General features: G+C 38.4%; 1 protein-coding gene across 2 annotated transcripts in view; it reads right to left on the reverse strand.

Moving 5' to 3' along the window:
- The window catches only part of EXOC2 (exocyst complex component 2), a 127,182-nt gene extending 107,265 nt beyond the window's left edge, over nt 1-19,917 (reverse strand). The window contains exons 1-3 of one of the 2 annotated variants that reach the window (XM_064426149.1): nt 19,779-19,917; nt 5,993-6,148; nt 1,102-1,278 (exon numbers count right to left, since the gene is read on the reverse strand). In XM_064426149.1, the coding sequence (XP_064282219.1) occupies nt 1,102-1,278; nt 5,993-6,110 (295 nt within the window). In that variant the 5' untranslated portion in view covers nt 6,111-6,148; nt 19,779-19,917. Of the gene's footprint in view, nt 1-1,101; nt 1,279-5,992; nt 6,149-8,683; nt 8,854-19,778 lie in introns of those variants that run through there. The other variant, XM_064426158.1, reaches the window with a different exon arrangement.
- Between the last annotated feature and the right edge of the window lie 4,493 nt (nt 19,918-24,410).

Here is a 24,410-nt window from a genome sequence, read left to right on the forward strand (position 1 = left end):
AGTATTTTCATTCCTGAAAGTATTTTGGTTTCTGTACAAACCTTGTTATCTACTACTTTTGAAAGAGCAACTAATTGAAAGTCTTCTCATTTGCATATTTTAGGGAAGATTCCTTTTCTGTCCCATTTGCTATCCTAAAGGTAACTGAACTTTGGCCACGTGCCAAGATAAATGACTTCAAGGACTGAGAACTGACTTTGCTTCCAGTGCCTTAGCACAGACAGTGCAAAAAGGTGAGGCACTATACATTCTGGAATCTCAGCTGAAAATGGGGCCAGCCATACCCTTGGCCTTACCCTCCTTTAACATACCCATCAGTTGCACCACCAGAAATTACTGCATCCCCACACTTTCTTATTATTAAGATATTAGTGCAGCTTGGGAGAAATTACATGTTATTTAACTGTCACTGAAGGGCTGAGAATAAAAGCCTAAAACAGTTCTTGTGGGAACTCTTGTGTTAGGAAAGATAACTATCCAGCTCATCAATGAGGGGTTCTGAGAGAAACATTTTCAATCCACAGGGTATTTAGACTGGATTCTAGGTTAAGCAGAGGTCCTAGACTGCTTGGCAAAATAATTTCAATGGTTAAGAATCTCATGAGAAATACTTAAGACTTTGTCTTGCAGGATGGTTTGAATTACAAATAAGAAATGGCACTGAGGACTCAACTTTCTTTAAAGGATTAACTGCCAGTTCAGGATTTAGGTGTAAAGCTCATGAGCTGGTCCAGATTTTGTATTTATCTACTATACTTAAGAGTAATTACTAGATCTGTTATTAAGTTTGCTAAAATTTCAGAAGTTTAGAGCTATTCCATAAAGAAAAATAAAGGGCGAATTTTAATTCATCACTGAGGATTTTATCAAGATATTGAAAAAGGAATAATTTACCTATACCCTGAGTTTCTATCTCTATATATGTATGGATATTTTAATTATATACTCTGCATTTTCTAAACAACTGCATATTGTCCTAAGGTGGATCCATTCCAAACACACATTTTATGTATGACATAGAGGCATTGAACGACAAAGAGGCATTCAATCATATATTTTCTTAGCAAAGGAAATAGATGTGGATTTGAACAAGAAATATACCTATTTTTTCAGGTTTAAGCAGTTTGAAGGAAACAGTTGAAGTTCCTTTGCCACCAGACTTTGTAGTAACAATAATGTCTCCCTTGTCATTTTTAGCCTGTCCAACTCGACACACAATTTTACTGGCAGACATCCATTCTGCAGTGAGGAGACAGTTGTGCCCACAGATTGTTAAACCTGGGAAAAAGAAAAAAAAAAGAAATATAATTCTGTGAATAGAAGTATCTTTTGAAATTCTGCAATGCAAATTCATTTAGGATGCTACATGTGTTTTACATAAATATATAACCCTTCACCAGTCTCCTACAGTCAATTACAGTAAAGGAATCACAAATACATTTTTCAGATGTTTCCTAGGTGACTTCAGGTCTTTTGTCCCAGCGACAATTCATAAGACACAAGCAGTGCAGTTTGAAACTTATTTAACCTCTTCCATTGCTTTTGCGCTACTGCGACTTTTACTCCACATAGAACAATTGATTTTCTGTCTGGAAGACACTGGAGAACTGCTGTTCAGTATTGCATTTCTGTGAAACTTCCCTTACAAGCTGCACACAGCCAATTTTTCACAAGTTCAGTCTATATGACTTTGCACAGAAAAAAAAAAAGAAGACTGTAAAATATTTACAATGAAGAATGTTTCTTCAACCTTATGTGTTTAGCAGTACTTCAGTGGACACAGAAGGCTGTTTTGGCTAAAGTAGTATTAATTGACAAATATTCCATCCCAAACTCTTCTGTAAAAAATCCATGATGCAAGATTGATTCTGATGAATAAACTTCCCTTGTTATAGGAAAGAATAACCATGTAATGCTCATCTATTCCCTCTTCTACACTTTTTCACAAGAAGGATGACAAACTCTGAAATACAAGAAGGTCTTTTCTCATAGGAAGAGACTGACAAGCTTCAGAGTTCAAGAACATCTCTCATGACTTAAGAGTCAAAGTGCATCTTAATGTAAGGTCCAAGGCTTCCTGAGATTTCACATCAAATTGGTCAAATCGATCAAACTAATCATCAACCAATCACCAATCAACCGATTGGTTCTGGTCAGATCAGGACTCTGGATGCTGGAATAGATCGATTGTTTTCTCAGATCTAGAACAATTTCCATATTCGTAGCTGGAGCTCTGCTATCCTGGAAAACTGGCAAGATCCTAACTGCTCCAGTATCAATTTGGAGAAAAACTTCATTAGGTTCTTCTTAAATAACATACTTAGCCAGAAACATTTTGCCTTATTTCTAAAAGAACAAGGCTGCACTAGTGTGTTGGCTGTACTGGAGTATAAATTAGTCAGGCAGAGCAGTTCCTCCCTTGTTGGCTTGACTTTTGTTTTTCATTTCTAGAAAGCTCTGACCAATTTAGAAAATACTTAGAGACAGAAAAGGGTCAGCGTATGTGGCTTAGTACCAAAGCTTCACACTTATTTTCTCTTACAATTTAAGTCTCTGACATGACACAGCAGAGAAATTTGGCAGTTTTCATGGCTGTCAGACTAAAAATGCATTACTCCCTGCCAAAAACTATCTTGAAAATGAAATCCAAAAATTAAAAAAATGGAAAGGCACTGAGTCTTATTACAACTGAAATTAATTTTACTTGAGAAAGGACAGATTTGTTTCTTAAATATTCTTTCTGAATAAAAGGGAGGGGAGTGAGATGAAATAGGATATACACACAGAAAGACTTAAAAAATATTTTGCTTATTTATGAGCAAATATTATTTGATAATAAAATTTTAATCAGGTCAGGTTTTAGTTTTATGAGGGAAAGAAAAAAACCCATATATTAGGATGCATATTACATATATGCAATAATTTAACCTTACGTTATATTGTTATATTATTACGTCTCTTACAGTTTTATGCTAGCATCTTCTCTAAAGGAAAAAATATTGTGATAGGAACTAAGACTAACTGAAATGCTTTGCCCAAACAATTTATAAAGATGTTTTCACCCCGTATTTTCTGAATTTATGGTTCAACTGAGCAATACTTTAAAATCCAGAACTAAGCTAGAGTAACTGTTTGAAGATCCTTGTATCAATTATTGTCTACCCATCAGAGGTTCCAAAAGCTCTCAAGACATCAAGATACAAGGTCCAATACTTTTGAAATGGCAGGAAATGGCCTTTGTCTGTATCTTAAAAATGCAAAAGGAAGTTAAGTCTCTATCAACATTTTATATATCACATGAAGCAGTAATGGCACAACACAATTTCTAAAACACATAAAGGCATGTTGGGAGAAGTTTTGATAGCACAGTTACCACACTTCTTTCTCCAGAAATAAGAAACTTCCCTTTAAATAAAAATTAATTTGAATCTGTTGCATGGTATAAAGATCTCTGAGAACATCATTCTCAGCTTCCAGTATTTATGTGTCTTTCTATAAACAGGCATAAGTAATACTCTTATGGAGACTTTCCCATTTTGGCAAAGCTCATATATGGACAATTTTACAATGTCTAAAAAATACTGCTACAAATGTCTTAAAAGACAAGCTAAACCATGAAAACACATGTGTTACAGGTACCTCCTGGATTTGACATTTTGTACCATGAGCTATAGAGTTACAAATAAAAAGTTCATTTGGTTTCAAAGATACTAAGAGATTACTCGAAGGCTCTCAAATGAAACCAAAAGAATGTTCTTCTATTATGTGATACTGTGTTTATATACAGAAAAAAGGTTTCTTGTTTTTCATTTTACACTAATGCATCTCAAACTTTTTAAACTTCATAAAGACCTCACTCAAACTTGCTTAACTCTCATGCCTACAAAGCCTCACCTTTCCAAGCATTTCCATTAACGTAACAGGGAATATTTACATGATTACTTTAACCATTAAAAGAAATCTTTACCTATCTGGGGCCTTAGTCACTTTCTGGAGAAAGCAGACAACTGAGCTAAGGAGAAAATAAGGCAATGCATTATTTATTTTTACCGCGAAGCATAAAATTATTAGCAGCTGTGTGTTACAAATATTACTTTGAAAGAAATATAAGAAATATCAGCAGCTGCTCAGCTGTAATACAGAAGTACAGCTCAGTGCACATCTTCATTCCAAGAACATAGCACTGATTATTTCTAAGAGGATCATACCAGTGAACTAATGAGGCTATTGAAATACATCAGCCACACAAATACACAGAAATATACTCACCCCTAACACCATCAGTTATTTGAAGATTTCTCAATATGAATTCTATAGTGTACTGCAACCTCACCTAGCAGCTCAGGAAAATACTATTTCTCCTTTTGAGAGACACCAAACTGAAGTGGAGTGGAAAACTGTAGTAGCTTATGCTTGGCCATAAAGCTCATTGTGGTGGCCATGAATGGAATTTGTGGACTTTGGTTTACAGCCATGAAGCGAAATATTTTTTCTAGCAAAGCCAAACAAAATTCCAATGGCCTTCAGAGGAGTCATGATTCCACAACAAATTAGACAAATTGTATCTAACATGACTACTGAAGTACACATATGCATAACTTACAAAAAAAAAAAAAAAAAAAAGGGAAATTCCAGTAGTTATAATTAACTTGGATTTCCAGGAGCCTTTACTGAGTCTTTCTTGAAAGGCTTAAGAAAATGATTGAGCTATAGGATAAAAACCTCTAATGAATAGATAGCTCAGCAACATAGAAATAGGGTTACAGTAAATTATTTGCTCTGAGTAAAGTTTCTACATGGTATATGCCAAGATCACTTGTGTTCAGTACAATTATAAATGACAAGATAAAGAGGTTATAAAGTTTACTGATGATATTCATTTATTATATTAGAGCGTGAAGACCATAAACCCCAGAAAAATGCAAGCCAGAACTTATTAGACTGAGTGATGCACTATAGTAGATATGATAGATAGATTGTAGATATTATAACACAATGGCTGAAATTCACTGAACAAAGACAAGACGCACGCAGGCAAAACCTTAAATTCATAGAAGGCAGGCTCAAACTGACCACTAATCCTCACGCATTTAACCATGGAGCTGTAGTAGGCAGAACAACAAAAACATCAGCTTGATTCTCAGTAGGAGTTACACAGAAAGCAGAACTCTATGGCCGAAATACAAAGCAAAAGTGAAAGTACAGTGTTGTGCCACAGGGTATTCACATCATGAACACTGCACACAACCAAGATGTGTCACCCACAACTGGTAGTGAAACTAAAAGAGATTCACTGAAGAGCAAGAAGAAAGGCCAAGGACATATGCAGAAAAGTTAAATAAGCTAAGACATTTCAGCCTGAAAAGGAAGCAACAGAGCAGTAATGAACCAGGTCTGTGGCCAGGAGAATCAGTGAAAAGATCTTGTGCCCTCCTTCAGCACAAGGACTATGATGATTTTAATGAAATTACTGTGTCAAAAATCAAAACAGTAATGAAAAGGGTTCTTCACATATTGTGTAGCTAAAATACTGAACCTGCTTTATCATAACTGCAACAGACATATAAACTGTCTTTAATTCAAGGCATAGCAATGTCTTGGTTCAGGGCAAATTTGGGAGAAAATCCCCAGTGACTACCTAAAAACACTGAAAACACTTCTGACACGAAAATTGCAATGAGGAAATTCTCAGTTTCTGAGAAAGTAACAAAGGAGTATGTCATTATGTCTACCCTCTTCTAGTACACTGCAAAAAGCACTCATGTTCAGCACAGGATGCTGAGTCAGATTAAGGGTTCATCTAAAAAGGTACAGTCAGTCTGGTTAGTTACACATCGGGCTGCATCTCTGAATTTATGGATTCAAGTGCGTATCAGTGTAAAGGGCATTCCTCATAACATCCAACACAGATTCTATCATGCAAAAAATTTATCTCTAATCATATCCAAAGTGTTACCTTGTGCAGTACCAAAAGAGTGTTTTTTCAACTTACCTAGGAGGTCTGCAGGTCCAGTACCCAAATTTTCTCCTCTAATTGTCACTTTTGTCCATGCAATGCCTTCATTGGGAGAGATACCAGTTACAAGTGGGGGTTGCCGTGCTCGAGACATGATGACTACTCAGTTACTGCAATCTGAGCTGCTTTTATCTGTTCATCAAGAAACAATAAATTAAAACTCCATTAATTACATAAAAATTATTAAAATAATTCCAACTTGTTCTTCTAAAATGGTAGGGAAATACAAATGTAAATATGGAACACCACTCAAAGTATTTTTTGACACAGTCATAAAGCAATAGAAAAATTGCACTTCTAAAAAATTTTTAAAAATTTAAAAAATCTTTGCACTTTTAAAAAATTAAATATAGCTTTCTGAAAGAAAAAGTATATTCAGAAAAATATTAAACTTTCTGAATGCTTAAGGAAAATGTATACACAGACTTCAAATTAATTATGCCAGAATTCAAATGAGTCTATTACAACTTCTATTTGAAAATTATTATTGCATTCCTTAGAAAGTTCAGAATTGTTAATCTAAGGTAAGTAATAGACTATGATTACATATCTGGACAACTTCTCTATCAAATTAAGACCTACTGACATAGACAGTCCCATGTGAGGAATTACTCAGCACTTATTTGTATAAAGCATCAATGCTAACATGCACTGAGAAAATTAGAATATGACTTGCAAATACTACACTAGCAGAGATCATCAACAAAACAAACAATACCCCAACATATCAACAAAAATGTACATAAAATTATTGAAAAAGCATTTCTTCAGAAGAGTGTTTCTTTGCACCTGAAATTTAGTCAACTCAGATGAGTTTAATTAGCTCTGTCATTAATGAGCTCTGTAGCTCAAACAGAAATATGGTACCAATGTAATATGGTCTACATTTAGTTTACTATGCAACTGATCACAAATGCCTGGTTTTTATTAGCAGTTTCCTTTGTGTACCTCTGCAGCTATGAACACCTGTAAGAAGCTGAGTGTATATATAAGATCAGTATAACGTGAATTACAAGTCTTATTAAATACCATCACCATTCTAAAACCTCAGTTACACACACCCACCCATTTAGTGTAAACAATTTTGGAAGTTCAGGTTGGTAAAAAAGATGTGGAATATAAGCCAAGCTTCATAAGGCTCCTCTTAGCTACTTTTTTTTTGAATCAAAATGTATTTTCTATTTTATTTGCAAATGGTCAAGTCCCTGAAACTCAGAAACTCTCTAAACTATCTCTAACAATAAATAGCAGCAAAACTGAAGTTTCCAAGTACCTGCCATTAAGACATACTAGAATTAAGAAACACTTGTTTCAGCTGCTTCTGCATATACAAAATACTTTCATTGTACCAAGATACCCCATGCTTCTACACAGCCTCCCCACATTTTTCACTGGTAGTATCTAGATCTGACACAAGAATCAAAGAAGCTCCCACCAGCTGATTTCATTCTTCACATTCCAAAGCTGGAACACGCACTGAAAATTAAGATGGAAATAGACAAGGCAGGAACTGGAAGGAAGATTTCATGCTAAAAGTAATCAAATACTACCCTCAGAACAGGATCTCCTATCTCTGTCTGTCCATACCACAGGTTCATAGCAGGTCACCTATAACAAAACTTTGAATTCTGATCCAACTTCAGAGCCCACAGCCACACCTCAAGTCAGTGTGAAATTCACCCTGAATATAAGGAATACTGCACAATGCTCTGATATACTGAGGTCCTAAACAACCACCTCAATTCTATAAATATGTCTGATTTCAAATGTCTGTTTCTTGGTTTTACATATTTAAAATAGGAATGCTATCACTCATTTCAAAAGCTACTCTTGTAAACAAATTCATTAACACAGGAAAGGCATTTAGATACCCTGAACACAACAGAAGTATTAATATCTTCAGAGAGCTTTTCAGACTGAACAGTGTGCAAATAATAAGAGATGTAAATTCATGTTGAACAAACAAGAACATAGTAAGCTGCAGTATGTGAGCCATGTCCAGTGTATGAAGAAAGGCTGTTAAGGGCCCATGATAACACATACAATGCATATCTAATTTGGCTTTGTAACTTTCTGTGGCAAACCTTGGAATACTTCTTGACATTAAAAACTATATAATGTGTTTAATAAACCATTGGTTTCTCTGGGTTTTTTTTGCAAACAATGAACTTATGAAAAATGAATTAATTTATATAGAATTATATGGGTGTTCTTAATAGCCTTACAGGTAAAGTATTGGAACATTTCACATGAACCCAACATGAGGCTGGAGAAGCAAGCAGTCAACAGATGCAGGCTATAAGGGTAGAACAGCACTAAAGAAAAGAACTGTATCACCAGATTACAAAGAAATCAGCTGACAGTCATCTCCAGCTATGGAAGAGAAGGCTGTGATCTACAGCCTTCTCCCATTTCTTTCACTGGCCTACTCCTATTTCTTTCACTGAACTGGCTTCTCCTCCTCCTCTCTCGCACACAGACAGCCCCTGCTTCACCCCAAAACTGAGGTCAGGTCCTCATCGTCCTCATCTTGCAGAAAAACTGTTTCTGCCCCTATCCTACCGACTGTCCCTCTGACTTTTTACCCATAAGTTCAAGCAGGGAGAGAGAAGGATGTTACTATTCCATCTTCCTTTCAAATCCAGACACCTTGGCAGTTCCTCTTACCTTGCATTGCCTACTCCAAGCCTTCTTGTCCAGATACATCACCCGCACAACTATTGATCCACGTACTCGCCACAGGTGAGAAAGACAGACCTCATGTTCTGTCAGCATCCCTAACCCTGGAGTCATAAGGCTTGCCCAGCTTTCCTCTCATCTGTGCTGCATTCAGAACTACACCACCACACCCCTGCCCAACAAAACAATGGGCAGCACAATAGAAATAGGATGCTAGAGAAAAATCAGGTTCCTAATTTTACCAAGAGGGAGGTGAATAAACCACATCTATTCCTCACAATCTTATCTATGTACTCTTTGCAGCTTTCTTTTGCAGCTTTTCTCACAGATCCTCAGCAAAGCTCAAAGATACACAACAGCTGTAAAGGAACAGTGGTATTAGGTCCTTCCATGCACACAACCACCTTCTGCAAGAAGCAACATGTGTCTAGATAACAATTAATCAATATAAAACACCTCTTTTATTTTGGAGCAATTTTTTGTAAATATTTATGTGGAATATTAATCAGTAACACTGACATTAAAAAGCCATCTTCAGGAACATTAGGTAATATCGAGAGGAAAAAGCCTTGAGAAAAACAAGTAAAATAGAAGCTTTTGTGGTATTGTTTGTGTGGTATTGTTTGGGGTTGACCCCCCTCCCAAATGTTATAGTTCTCTTGCATTGCAGCTATTGATGCTTTCAAAATACCCAGGCACACAGGCAATTGGCTTGTTTCAATACCAAAACTCAAAAGTAATATTACAACATCTTTTTCTGGATTTCAGAAATTGACACTAGATCCCCCTTCATGATGAGCTAAATAAATGTAATAAAAACGCTGAGCCTCCTGAGATCTAGTATTTCTTCTAAAGTATTTCCATGCTTACTGCAGAATTGCTTTAAAATACCTCACTGGAATGAGAATACCACAGTAAATCTCAACACATTTCAAAGCACTACAGCACTGAGATGCTCTATGATTATTATTTTTAAACAGCAATTGCTTTCATTTATTTCAAAGAGTGGAACTATTTGTAATATGCCATTATTATAAATATCAAGCAAATGCTTGGGAGCCTTCAATTCATTTATAATATTTCCTCTCCTTCTTAGGACAGATGTCCATAGCTAACATGACTGAGGTGCTTACTGGGAAGCCTAGTCACTATACTACTATGGCAAGTTCCTAAATTTAAAAAAAAATATTTAAGACAAATCCGACAAAAAATTACTTTTCATTTTACAAAGCATGAAAACCATCTAATTCAGAGCTTTTCTGCAATTCTGTATGTTTCCCTAAAGATAAAATCTATTCTTTACAAAATGTGCATTACACATAAAATAGTATTTTTATTAAAACAGCCCTCTTCCTGAAAGACTGATTCTCATGCAGACAAGGAGAGTGCAGAAAGACAGGCTTCTATACAAGATCTTTCCTCTCAGGAGCCAGGCTCACTGAAGAGGTTTCAACAAGACTGTTTCTTACAATGGACAATGTTCTACATTAGCAGAATGCTCTGTCTCCCTCTTTATTTCTCTCCACCCTTTTTTTAACATCATTTCCTCACAATATCTCCCCAACAATTTAATGTGGATATCTGATTGACTGCTCCCATGATCCTGCCTATACTATTCTATTATTCTGTCATAATTATTGTTATAAAAGCACAAGGAGTTAGAAAACCTCTGCAAAGACCACCTACTACAAAGTCCTCTTGAAAAATGCTTTTCATAAACAAGGTCTTTGTCTTTGCACCAGTTTCTCCAATAAACTGTCCTCTCACAAAGATTTGGTTAAAAAAAAATCCAGACAATTCTGAGCATTAAAAGCTTGCTAAAGAGAGGACATCTTCCATCTTTATCCTAAGAAAACCCACTTTAAAATAAATAATGAAGCAATGAAATATGCCCCAGCATAAGGGAAAGCACAAGTATGTTTGGTTTTTTTTTTTAGATTTGTAAGCCTTCAGTTTTTTTATGTGGTTTTGAAATGAGAGTTCTTATATAGGTTTTCTCATTCAACTTTCAATGGCAAACAGAAGAAGCCCAAAGTAAAATGCCAAGAGCTACCATACCCGTTCTGTAGAGCAAACTACTTTCTACATTTTGCTACACTCTGGAAGTACCACCAAAATAAGAAGTACATGAACAATCAACGTTCTGGATATTAAACTGGCTGGTAATTTCAAATCCCAAAGGGAAACTACAAACATCTTGAAGGCATGGAACTTTGGAAGATGAGTAACAATATGCTGCCACCTTATAAACTTCATCAGTGGAAAAATTAGCAGCTGAAGTGTTTTAAAACAGTTTTAGACTTCTAAAACAAAATACCAAAATTGTTCCAGTGACTCAAAATTCAATTTAATTAAAGTTTTCAGTGATACTTTGTCACAGACACTGAACTTAAAAGATTCTCTTTGAGGAAGGTAGACTCAAGGTCAATGCAAGTGCCATGGTCATCTAGCAAAGGGAATCAAACCTGTCAAGAATGGAGGGAAGAAAAACCCAATTTGTCATCATTGAGAAAGCCTAAGTTACAAGAAAGCATTTAAACCTTCAGGTATCAGATATTTATTTATTCTTAATCATGTATATGTGACAGAATACAATTTAAAAAATGTTGAGGCAGGAACAGCAAAGCATCACCCATGTGCAAATCACAGTATGCTTCAGATGTTGCTGTTTACTTAAAAAAATCCAAACAAACAAAACCACAAGAAAACCAACCTGAAAATAATAAGTGAGTTATACTAGCATCACAGCATAAAATAATTCCCAAATGAAAAGATTTATGACATGCCTTTTTAAACAAGCAATAAATACTCAGATTCCAGAATGTAGGTGATGGCCTTTTAACCTTAAACTACACAAACTTGTGCTTCTAGTACATAAATCTAATAATTTGTTTTCACTAGAAAACCCAGAGAGTCTCCTGAGTACAGCACACTATGACTTAGTCAGTGAAGGGACACGGCAAATGACCCCAAGAAGAACGACAAAGCAAAATGTTTCCTGGATGTTTGTACTCAAAACCATTACAAAATGATGATAAACACTACTACAACCTTTTCTGTGCTTTATCTTCCCAACAATATAAATTCAGACAGACAATCTACATAAACCAAGAATTAAAAGCATCCAAAAAGCAGCACTGTGAAAATAACTGACATTTATTAACCCCTCTGGAGATCTTCAGTGCCCTAGAATTGCCACAGCCTTCAACACTGCATTAATAATATAAAGTCCATTCCTGCAAGCCTGCCAGAAAAGACTGGGAAGTGAATAAGCTAAACAATGCTGAAATTCCAAGTGATATTAAGAATCTATGCGTGTTTATTTAAATAATAAAAGAAGACTTGTCAATTTAAACAAGAAGCGCTCACGAATCTTACATTTAGGGGGAAAGAAACTCTTCATAACACCACTAAGCTACTTATAATGAAAAGATGAACAAACATAAAAAAGTGGGTAATTTCACTGTCACACAGAAAAAACAAAGCCTCATTTGTCTTGCCCTGTCATATCCGGCGTGTTGATTCAAGCCAATATTAACACTGACAAACATGTTAACCTACAACATTACATGCCAAAAATCAGTTCCAACTTGGGGAGATGTGCAAGTTTTGTGACCGAGAGGGCAAACAACAAAAAAGACTTGCAGTATTGAATGACATACTATGATACCCCTTGGTTTTTCAAAAGGCTCCTGAATATTCCAATCAGCCACAAAGGCTGCACTAGACATTTTAGTTTTAGGGTGGACAAGGAACGAGTGCAGCAGTTTTGCTTTCACCACGACCATCTTCACAAATTCCCTTCAGTATCTCAGAGGTCCCGTTTTCCTTAACCCAGCAAGGCACATCTTCATGGCCATGTATCTCGACGGAGTGAAAGCAAAATAATCACAGCACTCAGCGATGCCATTAACATTTCTCAGTCACAAGGGATTAAAAGGCTTGGACCCGGGGCAGATGCTGGGAGAGCCCTCGGCAGAGGAGTTCACCGCCCGCCGCAGCCTGGGCTGCAGCTGCGAGGGATTGACACGGCTGACGGTGGAACCCGGCTCGGGAGAAACTCCGGGCACAGTTCCGGCATCCGAAATAAATTAAAGTAAACAGTGTTGCTCTCTCTCATCCACCCTGTTAGCAGCCTCTCGGTTGAGCTGGAGACCACACACCCAGACCACACAGCACCAGCTGAACTCACTCGCACGCAACATCTAGAAGCTGTCACTCTGCTGAGGTATGAGGAGGGGAGAGGGGGGCCGGAGTGCGAGTGTGTGTGTGTGTGTTTAGAAAAGCTGCTTGCTCTCTCCTCCTATCATTACAGCTGGTTATGTTTTGTGGGGCTGGGAAGGAGGGAAAGAAGGAAGGGATATACGAAAAAAGACCTATAAAGCTCACTAAGAAAACATACTAGCCTTGGCCTTTTGTAGTAATGATTTGCACTCCTCCTGTACTAGTTTAGTAGCTGATGAAGGGCTAACAAAGCATCCATTTAACATCAATTAACCTTCTATCTATCACACGTCAAAAAAAAAAATCTAGACTAATATAAATCCATTTCCTTGTACATTTCAAATTACAGCATCCTGTCAATTACAATGTGAAAAATACCTATATATTGATCTAGTTTTACATCAGGAGTTCTGAGATGTTATTTATTTGGAGAGGGGAGAGATATTCCCCACAAAGATCAACCACACAGATGACATTACGACATCAAAACACTGAATTTTCTCCAAAAACATTCCATAGTAAAATACAGTTTTGTTCACTAGCATTGTATACCATAAACAACCTGAAGGAAGTTAATGAGCCAACAGATAACACTGAGTTTGCAACTCATCAGAAGCAAGAAGTAAAAATAGCAAAACACTAAAAATAGATTAAAACCAACAACAGCCTGTAATACAGATGAACAGAGACTTTTAAAAGGGGGGGAGTTCTTTGTTTCTTTTAGTTCAGAAATCATTTCATCTGCCAGTTATGTCACCTGTTCAAACAGAGAAAGCGGAATAAAATGTTTGAGGACTCATAAAATCTATTTCACTGAGTTGACTTTAAAAAAAGATTTCCTTCCCTCCGCTCTGCTACCATGAACACACATAGCTCCCCCATCAAGCTCACCAGCACACAAATTTAATTTCATCCATACACATCTGGACAGCCCAGAACCACAGTCACATTTTCACCTCAGATCAAAATCTTTGTACCTAAGTGACAATGACAATCTCCAAGTGCTACTACTAAACAAAACCATCAAAACTGCAATAACCCAAATGTCAGTAACAGCCTTATAAACTTGGATGAATATATTTGTGTCTGTGAAAATCTTGAGAAAAAAAAAATTCACCTTACCAAATACATTTTAAAAAATGTTAGCTTCAAAGTTCTGTAACTTCACACTGAAAATAATTTATTCCCCCAATTCATGAATTAGGTCAATATGCTGGTTTATACCAGCTCTTGAATGAAGGCTTTTGCGGATGTATTCAATGTAACAGCACCTATTCATTACCAAGACTCAAATCAGATCATTTTAAGTGTTCTGAATGTCTATTTTGGTCATACTGGCTTGCCTAGAATAGGTTGACAGCACAGAAGAAAATATAATTAAAGAAAGTTTGAACACAGATGTTTCTCCCCCAAATTTCCGCTACTTTCCTTACAAATTACATTGCAACTCCCCAGAAATTAATTCATCTACTTCTTAAAAGCTTCCGTATTTACTATGTGACACATCACTATAATCTAGCAACATTGTAAAGAAAAGTCCTAAACATCTATATATAAACATATATATAAAAAAGTCAACTCAGCTTTATACAAAACCATATCACAGATGGCCATAAATCTCCCATTAATTTCTAAATTCTCACAAGGCACATCTTCCTACATCTGCTTCCACCTCCAACATTCCGCAATGTTTGCTTCATCCAGAAGTCATTATCCTCCTCTCTTCCAGTTAAGCAATTCATCCCTCTTTTGTTCTAAAGTTATGATTAATTTTTTGTACATAATTGAATTAATAGGAAAATGGTAAAAAAATCTTAATAGCTCATTATCCTTCCATCTTATGTTATTCACAGGCAGAAATTCGAAAACAATACTTCAAGTATCAAAATCTTTCAAATATGTTTATGCAAATGCATTCAGAAAGATCCAGAAGTTCAGAAAAATAAACTAAATGAATCCCAAAGGGATGAATTTTTTTTCTAGAAAAAAGAAACAAGACACCACAGATTTTTTTTTCTAAGCCCTGTAACTATATACAATATTCTTTATAAAAACACCATATAACCACTGTAATTACACAGTTCACATGGCTGAAGTTTTAACCTGGATGCTTGTATGTAAGACTGCAACACTTACCGTGTCACAATTTTAGCAGTTCCTTTTGTTTCAAAAATATTTAAAAGATGAGACATACACTTGTGTAACTGAGATTCTGGTATTTTTTATGTTCTCTCCCCAACACCTCTTTTTGGCCTTTGCTCAGGGATGTACCCGAGCCATATGCTAAAGGTTTTTCTCAATTCACATGGTCCAACACACACTCAAGTACTTCCCTGACAGACTGTGTGCACAGGTATTTTTCTAACAAAAGCCTCTCTTTGCCTTACGAGTCTTCATTTCCACTCATCTCCCTAAAATCCCATCTCCTGCATGGAGCAATCACACTTACAGAGTAGTGAGGTTGTCTTGTGATAAACACAATCTCCCCTGCCTTCTCTGCTAAGGAAACATGCAAAGAACTCATCTGCTATATGCACAGCTTCTTAATTTTTAGCCAAAAATCCAATGTGAAGTTTTCCAGCAAGAACCGAGGTATACCTGTTAAAACCACTGTGAGATTGGAAATGTCACAAGACTCACAGAATTCTAAAACAGAAAACTAAAAGTAATTGCTTTTTAAATTGAGATATTTCATGAGTACATAAAAAAAATAGTTTAGTTTGTCCTCAACACAAAAGTGGCAATTTAAACAGAACTTTTACTTAGAATAGTCTTAATCTTTAACAAATGCAGGCTTTTTGATGAACTTCCAAATATGGGGTATATTGCCTTTGGGTTATCGACAGTGTCAAAGGAAAAAAAAACAAAACCAAGTCTAAATATACCTAAAAATCCTTGATTTATACTGTAATCTGAACCACAGACACTTTTACACTGCCAGAGACCCCACTGGTTTCTGCACAATATAGCCTAAGCTCTGTCTTTGAGGATAAATCTGAAAATCTGGGAATCTGCAGTTCTGCTAAGGTCAAGGGAAAATCAAACCCATTAAGGACTTGGTGTCTCAAAAACTTTGTTTTCCTTAAAAACAAAGCAAGCAAAATCAGAAAGGAAATGTGGGCTTTCACACTCATCACCAGACATAATCGCAGTATATTCTAATGAAAATGCTGAACATACTTTCTGCAGATTAGTAATGTCAGTAGTCAAGAAAAGGCTACGCAGACCAGGTTCTTTTTGGAGAAAAATCACTAAATACTTCCAAAATAATATAAAAAGTACAATTACAAAGAAGTTCTCCAGAGGAGTGAAGTGTATGACCCAGTGTTGTTTAAAATGGTAAACACTTATCTTACCTTTCCCTAAGCAAAGCCTGTAACGTGGCAAAATTGCACAATAAATAATTATTTGCAAGCATTTCTGTCATTACTTCATGGGGGTTTGGAGGTTGTTTTTTTTTTTTTGCTCCAGGATATCACAAAAATTATTTCTTTCTCCCTGCTGCTCTTCCCTTCTCTTTATAACTTTCAACACTGGGAGAATAATCCTTATGCTGAAATGCTGATTGAAATGCTGACTGAAATTCCCTAAAATAATTTTCAGGATAAAACACAAAAATTTTTATCAGCCACATTTTTGAACTCGTACTTTGCTAGCTGTAAACACAGACCTTTGCTTTCATGTTCAGCACAAAAGATGAAACATAAATCTGACATGACTGCACTGTGCATGTGCTGTCTCATCATCCCTCATACTCCAAGCACCTTTACAAACAAGATTCCCTCCATTACCAAACATCATATTTCTCCCCTGGGAAAAGTAATTTGAAAGACAATGTTGCACAGCCTAGATTTACAGAATGTAGGTGGTCCAAGACAGAAGGTCAAAGTTAAGCTGAAGAGCTAACATCTGACTTCTGCTAAAAGATACTAATTCAGCTGTTTTCAGATTTTGAACATTCAGCTGGCTTCAAGTATAGCAGTAGGTTCCACTCTGTCTGAAAAACTCACATAGAAAATAAATTCACTGAAACATCTACAGTTCTCTGAGTACTATTTTCCCAGCCCCTGACTGGAAAATGAACTACTTCTGACTTCTCCTGCAGAAGGCTTTCTTTGCCTGTTTGTAGAAATAAATAGTGACCTACAGGCATTCAAAATAGATGCAGGTAGTGTCTGTATGTGCTTCACCAGCTTTTGTCCCAGTGCACAAAACTCTACCTGTATTATTTCGTGGATATTTTCCATAGTTGTCAGAATCTATGTTTCAAGAACATCTTTTATATTCAGCCTTCTGACACCATCCTATCAAGACAAATACTTTTTTCTGTTCATTATTGGTTGTTTTTTTGTTTTTTTTTTAAGTGAAGGCAGAAAGCCAAAAAGCACAGAATAAACAGAATTAAAATAACTCAAAACTGATGTTCCATTTCAAGTACAGTGATTAAGGCTTACTGAATTGACAGCTAAATATATCACCACATTGAAAGAAATTGATTAAGTATGGTTCAACATAACATATCTGTAAGTTTTGATTAATAAATGAGGTCAGTGGCCTCTTCCTTTCTAGTCAACCTATTTATTTTGCTTTAGTCCAGCTTCTCTGGGAAGAGCAGCACAATAAAGAATGGACTGCAACAGTGATCACGGTTTCATTCTAATAGGACCTCAGGAAAACAATTGGTGAATTATAGATTTTGATGTCTTTACTGTCTGGTTTTCACTCAAATGCTCCCAACAACTAGCAGAGAACCCTTGCTCACTCTCACAAGAAATCCTACACTTTTAGATTTCTTTTACTGTTCATAACTTACAACTTTACTTTCCAAAAATTCATCTGGAATTTCATTAACCTAGACTGCTACTTAGCTCTAAAATATTAAGAAGCAATTACAGCATTAAAAACAACCCCAAACCATCAAGTCTGTAAAAACATTTTCATTTATTGAATGAAGACCAGAAAAATACAAGACAACTTTATACTTTATTTTTTTTTAAAAGCCAGCATAAGTTTGATAGATAACAATCTTTTAAATAAATTGCTTTACCTCTGACACATCCTAAAATATGTTTTCCATAAAGAAAACCACCCTTACCATTACAACTTAAAATAATTTTCACTGAGGTAAGTCCAACCAGTATAATGAAAATAACCGCATCTGTTTTAAATGACGCTGCAGACAACAGAAATTCCATCTAAATAAAAACACTGTTGTCCAAGGAGTGGGCATAAACCACAAGAACTGTAAACTAAGCTATCCATAGGAAAGAAATCAGCAGCAAGACGTGCCTCTTGCTGCTTGTTGCTGGGTCAGTGCAAGCTGGGATAAGATACAATAAAAACAGGGAAGTAAGAATTATAAAGCATTCCTTCTTCAGGTGAGCAAAATGCAAAGGAAGAAAATGGACCTGTTTTTCTAAGCCACAAGTTTGTTTATTTACAGTCCTTTAACTGTTCTGACAACTTTATCAGAAGCAAAACCAAATCATCAAAAGCAAAACAAAAAAAGAGTTTACAGCAGTGGAACACAGAAATCGCTGAAGGAGAAAGGAGACTGTTTACTTGTTATAAGAATGATCAGAAAACCTGGAAAACTGAAGCGAGATTACAATTTTAACTACATTTTAAACAATGAATATTTGGAGTTTAGGTTGAATCTGAAGTTCTATCAGAGCTAGGATGGCTTAATATTCTACTGGCTTTTGACTCAGAGCTTTTGAGCCTATGGCTAAAAGCTGTTAACCCGCAACAAGCGAGGAAATGGCAGAAGGAAGACTATTTTAAAAAACCAGTAAAACTGGACAGAATGGCAAACTCTCTTCTGGAAAGAAGATCATCCCAAATTTCAGACATCTACACCTTGCTAAGAGATCATTTTTAGATTCCTAATTAGGATATTGAAGAGGCAAGGAGGAAAGATATTTGGTGACCCAGCTCATGGACACTGCTGGACAGCAAGGCAGTCTAAATGAGGGAGAAATGTAGCACTGGGTAGGAAGTTAAAGAAAAAAAATCCGAGTCTCAGAGAAGTGCAATATCTCCAGACAGATATGAATGAAAGCAACCATCTCTCAACCAGCATTTTATTTCAATTCCTCCACATTCCTTACCCTGTTATTTTCCTATTGCACTTGCCTAGGTACTCATTGTGGGGAGCTGTACCTGAAACTTGATGGCACAACTAAATGCCAAAACAAAAAAACAAAAAAACCTAAACCAAAAAGTAAAATCAGTCCTGCAAATAACCAGCTTTTCAACAAGTCCTACAAGTAACCAGCTTTGTCTCACCTCTCTACCCTGCTTATTTCCTCTATCCCCACCCCGCACACCCACACTTCACTGAGCCGAACGACCCCGTCATTTCACATGGGTCGGACCGGATGATGTCGGAACTCTTTTCCAACCAAACTGACTCTGGGACTTGGCACAGCTCCGGCCCAGGCCGCTGTCAGACTGAGACACAGGCAAAGGCCAGGGAGCTGCTGCTGCTGCTGCTGCCGGGCCCGGACACGCCACAGCGCTGGGAAGGGCTCCGGGCCGGGCCGGGGCTCTCCGGCAGCGGCACCCGGCAGCACACCGAGCGCCGCAGGAGCCGCCGGCAGCCGGGAAGTCACCGGGGCACAGACGGCCGCAGCCAGCGACGCCCCGAGAGCCAGCGCCGACAGCTCCGTCCCCACGGGGCCGGGGCGGGGACGCGACGCCCGACCCCGCCCGGGGAGCGGAAGGCGGGGGGAGGCCGAAGGGAGGGGGACGGCCTCCGCCCCGGGGAAGGGGGGGAAGGGAAGGGGCCGGAGCTGCCCCGCAGCGCCCGAGGGGGCCGGGGCGGGGGCCGGGGCCGGGGCCGGGGCCGGTCACTCACCGCCCGCCGCCGCTCGCATCCGGCACCTGCGGCCGCCCGCTCCCGGCAGCGCCCGCCGCCCGCAGGCGCCGCCAGCCGCCGCCAGAGCGCATCGAGCGAGCGCCGAGCCACCGAGGCGGGCCCCGCCGGGGAGACCACGCCCCTCAGTGAGAGACCACGCCCCTCAGTGAGAGACCACGCCCCTCAGTGAGAGACCACGCCCCTCGGTGAGAGACCACGCCCCCTATGGGAAGACCCCGCCCCCTCCCCGCCTCCCTCACGCCCAAGGTTGAGCGGGGGTCGTGGGGGCCCCCGGGGAATTTGAGGGCTGGTTCTGCCGGGGGTGAGGAGCAAGGGAAAAATACCAACGCAGTTATAACAGCCTTGGCTACGGCAAGGACAGCAGTGACCCGGGGGAGCGGCCTGAAGTTGTGCCAGGGCAGGTTTAGGTTGGGTATCAGGGGAAGGTTTTTCTCCCAGAGGGTGGTTGGGTGCTGGAACAGGATCCCCAGGGAAGTGGTCGCAGCACGGAGCCTGGCAGAGATCAAGAAGCGTTTGGACAATGCTCTCAGGCACATGGTGTGACTGGGGACCCTGTGATCCTTGCGGCTCCCTTCCAGCTCAGCAGATTCTGCGACTCTGTGACCAGCAGTAATAAATGATAACAAAACCGCTCCCAAGCACTGTCCCCACGGGCGGGAAGTCACCCAGCAGTAGTGTTGGGACTCCCAGCCTGAGGTGTGAGGAAGGCTGCCCAGGGGGTCATGGAGTCTCCCTCTGGGCAGACATTCCAAACTCACCTGGACACGTTCCTGTGTCACCTGTTCCAGGTGTCCCTGCCTTGGCAGGGGGGTAGGACTGGACAGTCTCCAGAGGTCCCTTCCAACCCCAGCCATTCCGTGATTCTGCCAGGGGAGGTGCAGGAGGATGGGTGGTGGGCAAAAGCCCAGGGACAAATACTCAAGCAGTGCTGTCAGCCCCAGGTGACATAAATCCGTCCTCCTTTCGTGATAAACAAGTAAAAATATTTCTTTCCAAGCCCAGTGGCTGCCTGGGGGGATTCTGAACACCAGGTCTTTTCCTTATGGAAAGAGTCAGGAGATCTCCTTTTTCATTTTTTGCTGGTATTGTTCGATATTTGTTTGCAAAAACCAAATTCAGACAAAATCTTACTGGAAGAAGAGGAAAAGCAATGAGAAAAAAAAAAAAAAAAACACAACCCCAAAAAACCAAACCAAACCAACAAACAAAAAACCCCCCCCCCAAAAAAAAAAAAAAAACCACAAAAGAGAAAAGAAGAATCCATTCCTCAGTTATGCCAACCCAGCCCAAAGCAGGACATTAATGGAAAAGCAAATTACCTTGCATAAAATCTTAAAGTACCATTAAAGTACCATTATGGCCAAACCCCACAAATTTCCTAACTTTTTTTTTTATAGGTTAAAGCTGCTCAGGTTAAATTAGTAGACTGGAATATGTCATACCATGAATAAGCAATACTCTTCTGATTCTTTCCTCTTCTCTGTAAAACATTGCACAGTATGTTCCTGGTGGGGAAACAAAAGCAGATGATACCTATCTGTTCTATAATTATTTCCAAAGTTGTAACTAGTAACTGTAGTTAGTTTTCTGCTGAGATCCAATGCAGAAAATGACCTCCTCGGTTCTCCAAGAAAAGTAAAATTAGCATCAGATTTAAAAAAAAGTGCAACCATTTGCCACCCATTTCAAAATTATCTTTTTCCTTCATGACAGCTTGTTTGAATTTTCTCATTGAACGCCTGTCATCAGCTGTGCCAAAGAAAACTGCTCTTTGAGAGGTTGGTGGGTTCAGAAGCACAGTGGTACCTGGGTGCCAGCCCAGTGCCCTCTGAGAGGGGATTCCTGTGCCCAAAAAGCCCATTGACTTTTGTGGGAGTCCATAAAGGCAATTGTGTACCCAGAAGGTTTTGTAACAAGCAACCACGAGTTTAGATTTAGTTCAAGGGCTAAATTTCAGTGCCAAACTGCAGTTTGGTTGCAGATTTGATTCAATATTCACCTCTGTTGTAAGTGAAAAGACCTTTAATAGGTGAATCATTAAGAAGAGGGAACCTGAACTTGAAAAGAGTCAACCTCCCCAGTGTTAACACCCCAAGTGAGGACAAGCTGACAAATCTTTTGCCTGTGAAAATGTCACCTAGCCTTCAGAGATTTTAATCTGCTATTTCTGAAAAGCTGCTCAGCAGTGGTTTTATGCAGGTTGTGGTCCTTGGGAATTTGTCAGAACAGCACAGCCAGGCTAAACTCTGCAAGAACAGAAGCCTTATAAAAGGCATGTGTTCTTTCTTCACTGACATCCACACAGGCAAATCCTCCTATTTCCACAAGCAGGAATCGTATGATCTATAGGGCCCTGGATAATACTGTCAGTGCAGAACTTCCTGTGTGGTGCACTTTGTTGAATCTGCTGTGGGTGGTTTCCCCAGCTGATGTTTAGTGACCATCACCTACCCCTTCAGTGACTCCAGAACAAAGCTGACAGTGACTGACTGCAGATGTGACCCTCTGGAGAAAAGAAACACCACCGCACATATCTCTTTGGAACAAAAGGAAGAAAACTAGTGTGGTTAAAATATATATATATATATATATATATATCTGTCATATATATATAACTTATGATGTATATACCATAATATAAAGTATATATTTGCTGTCATATATAATGCTGCTAATATAAATATATTACTCTATGGAACTCCAGATGCTGTTAAAGAGATTAATCTATGCAGTTAAAACTGAGGAAAGAAGTGACAATTTGTAATGTAATGACCTGGTAAATAGTAAGTGTTATACCTCATAGAGGTCACAAGAGTAATTGCTCATTCATGCCTTTTTCTAATCCATTTATGCAGATTTGACAGTGATCTGTAAACATTACATCTCTCTACAAAGTTGGGTAAACAGATTTGAAAGCCAGAGAGATTATTATGATCATCTTGTCTAACCTGAATATTGAAAGCTGTAGAATTTCCTCCAGCCATTCGCACACCAAGGTCTTTCTGTAGCTGTTTTTAAAAAAGGCCTCTTCATTATATTTCAAAGAATATAATTTGTTATTTATTTATTTTGAAAAAATGGCAAATCCATCACTGCACTTTTGAAGATTTCTCAGTGGTTATCCTAACATGTACCACACTACCTTAATGTGTAAAAAGAACCTGATAGAAATATAAATGTTGTTTGAAAAGGTAAATTCATCTAGCTGCAGCATCTGTCCATTTCAAGCCTGCTTCTTGTTAACAGAAATATCTTCCTTTTGTAGATGTTTGTGAAATGCAGCAGATTTACTCCTTCACCTTCTCTTGACAAACTGTATGGATTAACTGTGATTCTGCACTGTATAAGTGCCTTTCCAGAACTGTTTTCTGAATGCCCTCAAGCTTAGAGCTATTGCCTAATTTTTTTTGACATGTGAACATCCAAACCAGACCTTCTCCTACTCCTGTTTAAATTTGTAAGGTGAATATTATAACCAGGGAAATCTGAGGAACAGAAAAATGCTAAGAAGCACTAGGTTGAAAATGGCCTTAAGAAATCATCCTTTCCAGTTATTTTCCATGCCCAAGATAGGATCAACTACCCTTTTGTGGTAACATAACTTTTTTCAATCTTGTTCTTACAGGCTTCCCAGTATGGTGCTTTTGCCATCTCCTCAGGCAATTTTATCCAGTGTTTCTCTACCCTTATCACTGGAGGGTTTTTTTCTAATGCATGCTCTAAATATGTCCCCTACTGCAATTTCAGTCCATTAGTGAAAGGTCTGTCTTTGCTGGCCTGGAGAACAGACTCTTTGCTTCCTCCCTGTAGCAGTCTTTTCCACATTTAAAGGCCCTGTATCTTCTTTGCCTCATTATTCCAAACAGTCCCATCAATATCCTGAAGTTTAATGTTGTCTGGACTGGTTATCAAGCTTGAACTCCCCTGCATTCTTCTGCAGACACCCAATGTCGTTCTGGAAACACAATTCCCCAAACCAAGCATGATTCAGGTGAAAAACTTGAAAAAAAAAAAACCCCAAAACACTAAAATTTAAGCTGTACCATGGGGTAGCAGAGCAAAATAATTGCTTTGCCTATTTTGGAGGCTGTTTTCCTGTTTCTATCCCATTTGTATGGCATTTTCCTTTTTACAACAGCATGACAGTGGTGACTCGTGCTTAGCCTGTGATTCACTCTACATTTTTTCCAGGCAACTGTAATCCTGTTTACTTTTCCCCATCCTGTATCTGGGGAATTGATGATGCTATGTCTATTGCACCTATTGAATACCATCTTTTGTGTTTTTCGTAAAAAAACCCCTCATAACCAGTTTGACAAATTCCCTCTGAATTCTAATTTTGTTCTCTAACAATCTTTTATCTGCTCCCTTATTCATGTCCTCTTCAAATATATCAAGCTTAGTCTCTACTCTCTTCTTTGGATGTTTTATAAGGAGTATCAGACTGAGGACAGACCCTTGAGAAACCTCTTTCAACACATCTCTCCTTTTGATAATGACCCCATTGTGCTAACTGTTCCTCAGAAATGGCCCTGCCTTTTCTGACACCATGGGGTTTTCAATTTGGACCATATTGTCTTTGCTTATTCACAAGAAACATTGTCTAAAGCT

This window comes from Passer domesticus, chromosome 1 (genome assembly GCF_036417665.1).
Source record: "Passer domesticus isolate bPasDom1 chromosome 1, bPasDom1.hap1, whole genome shotgun sequence".
NCBI classification, from domain to species: Eukaryota; Metazoa; Chordata; class Aves; order Passeriformes; family Passeridae; genus Passer; species Passer domesticus.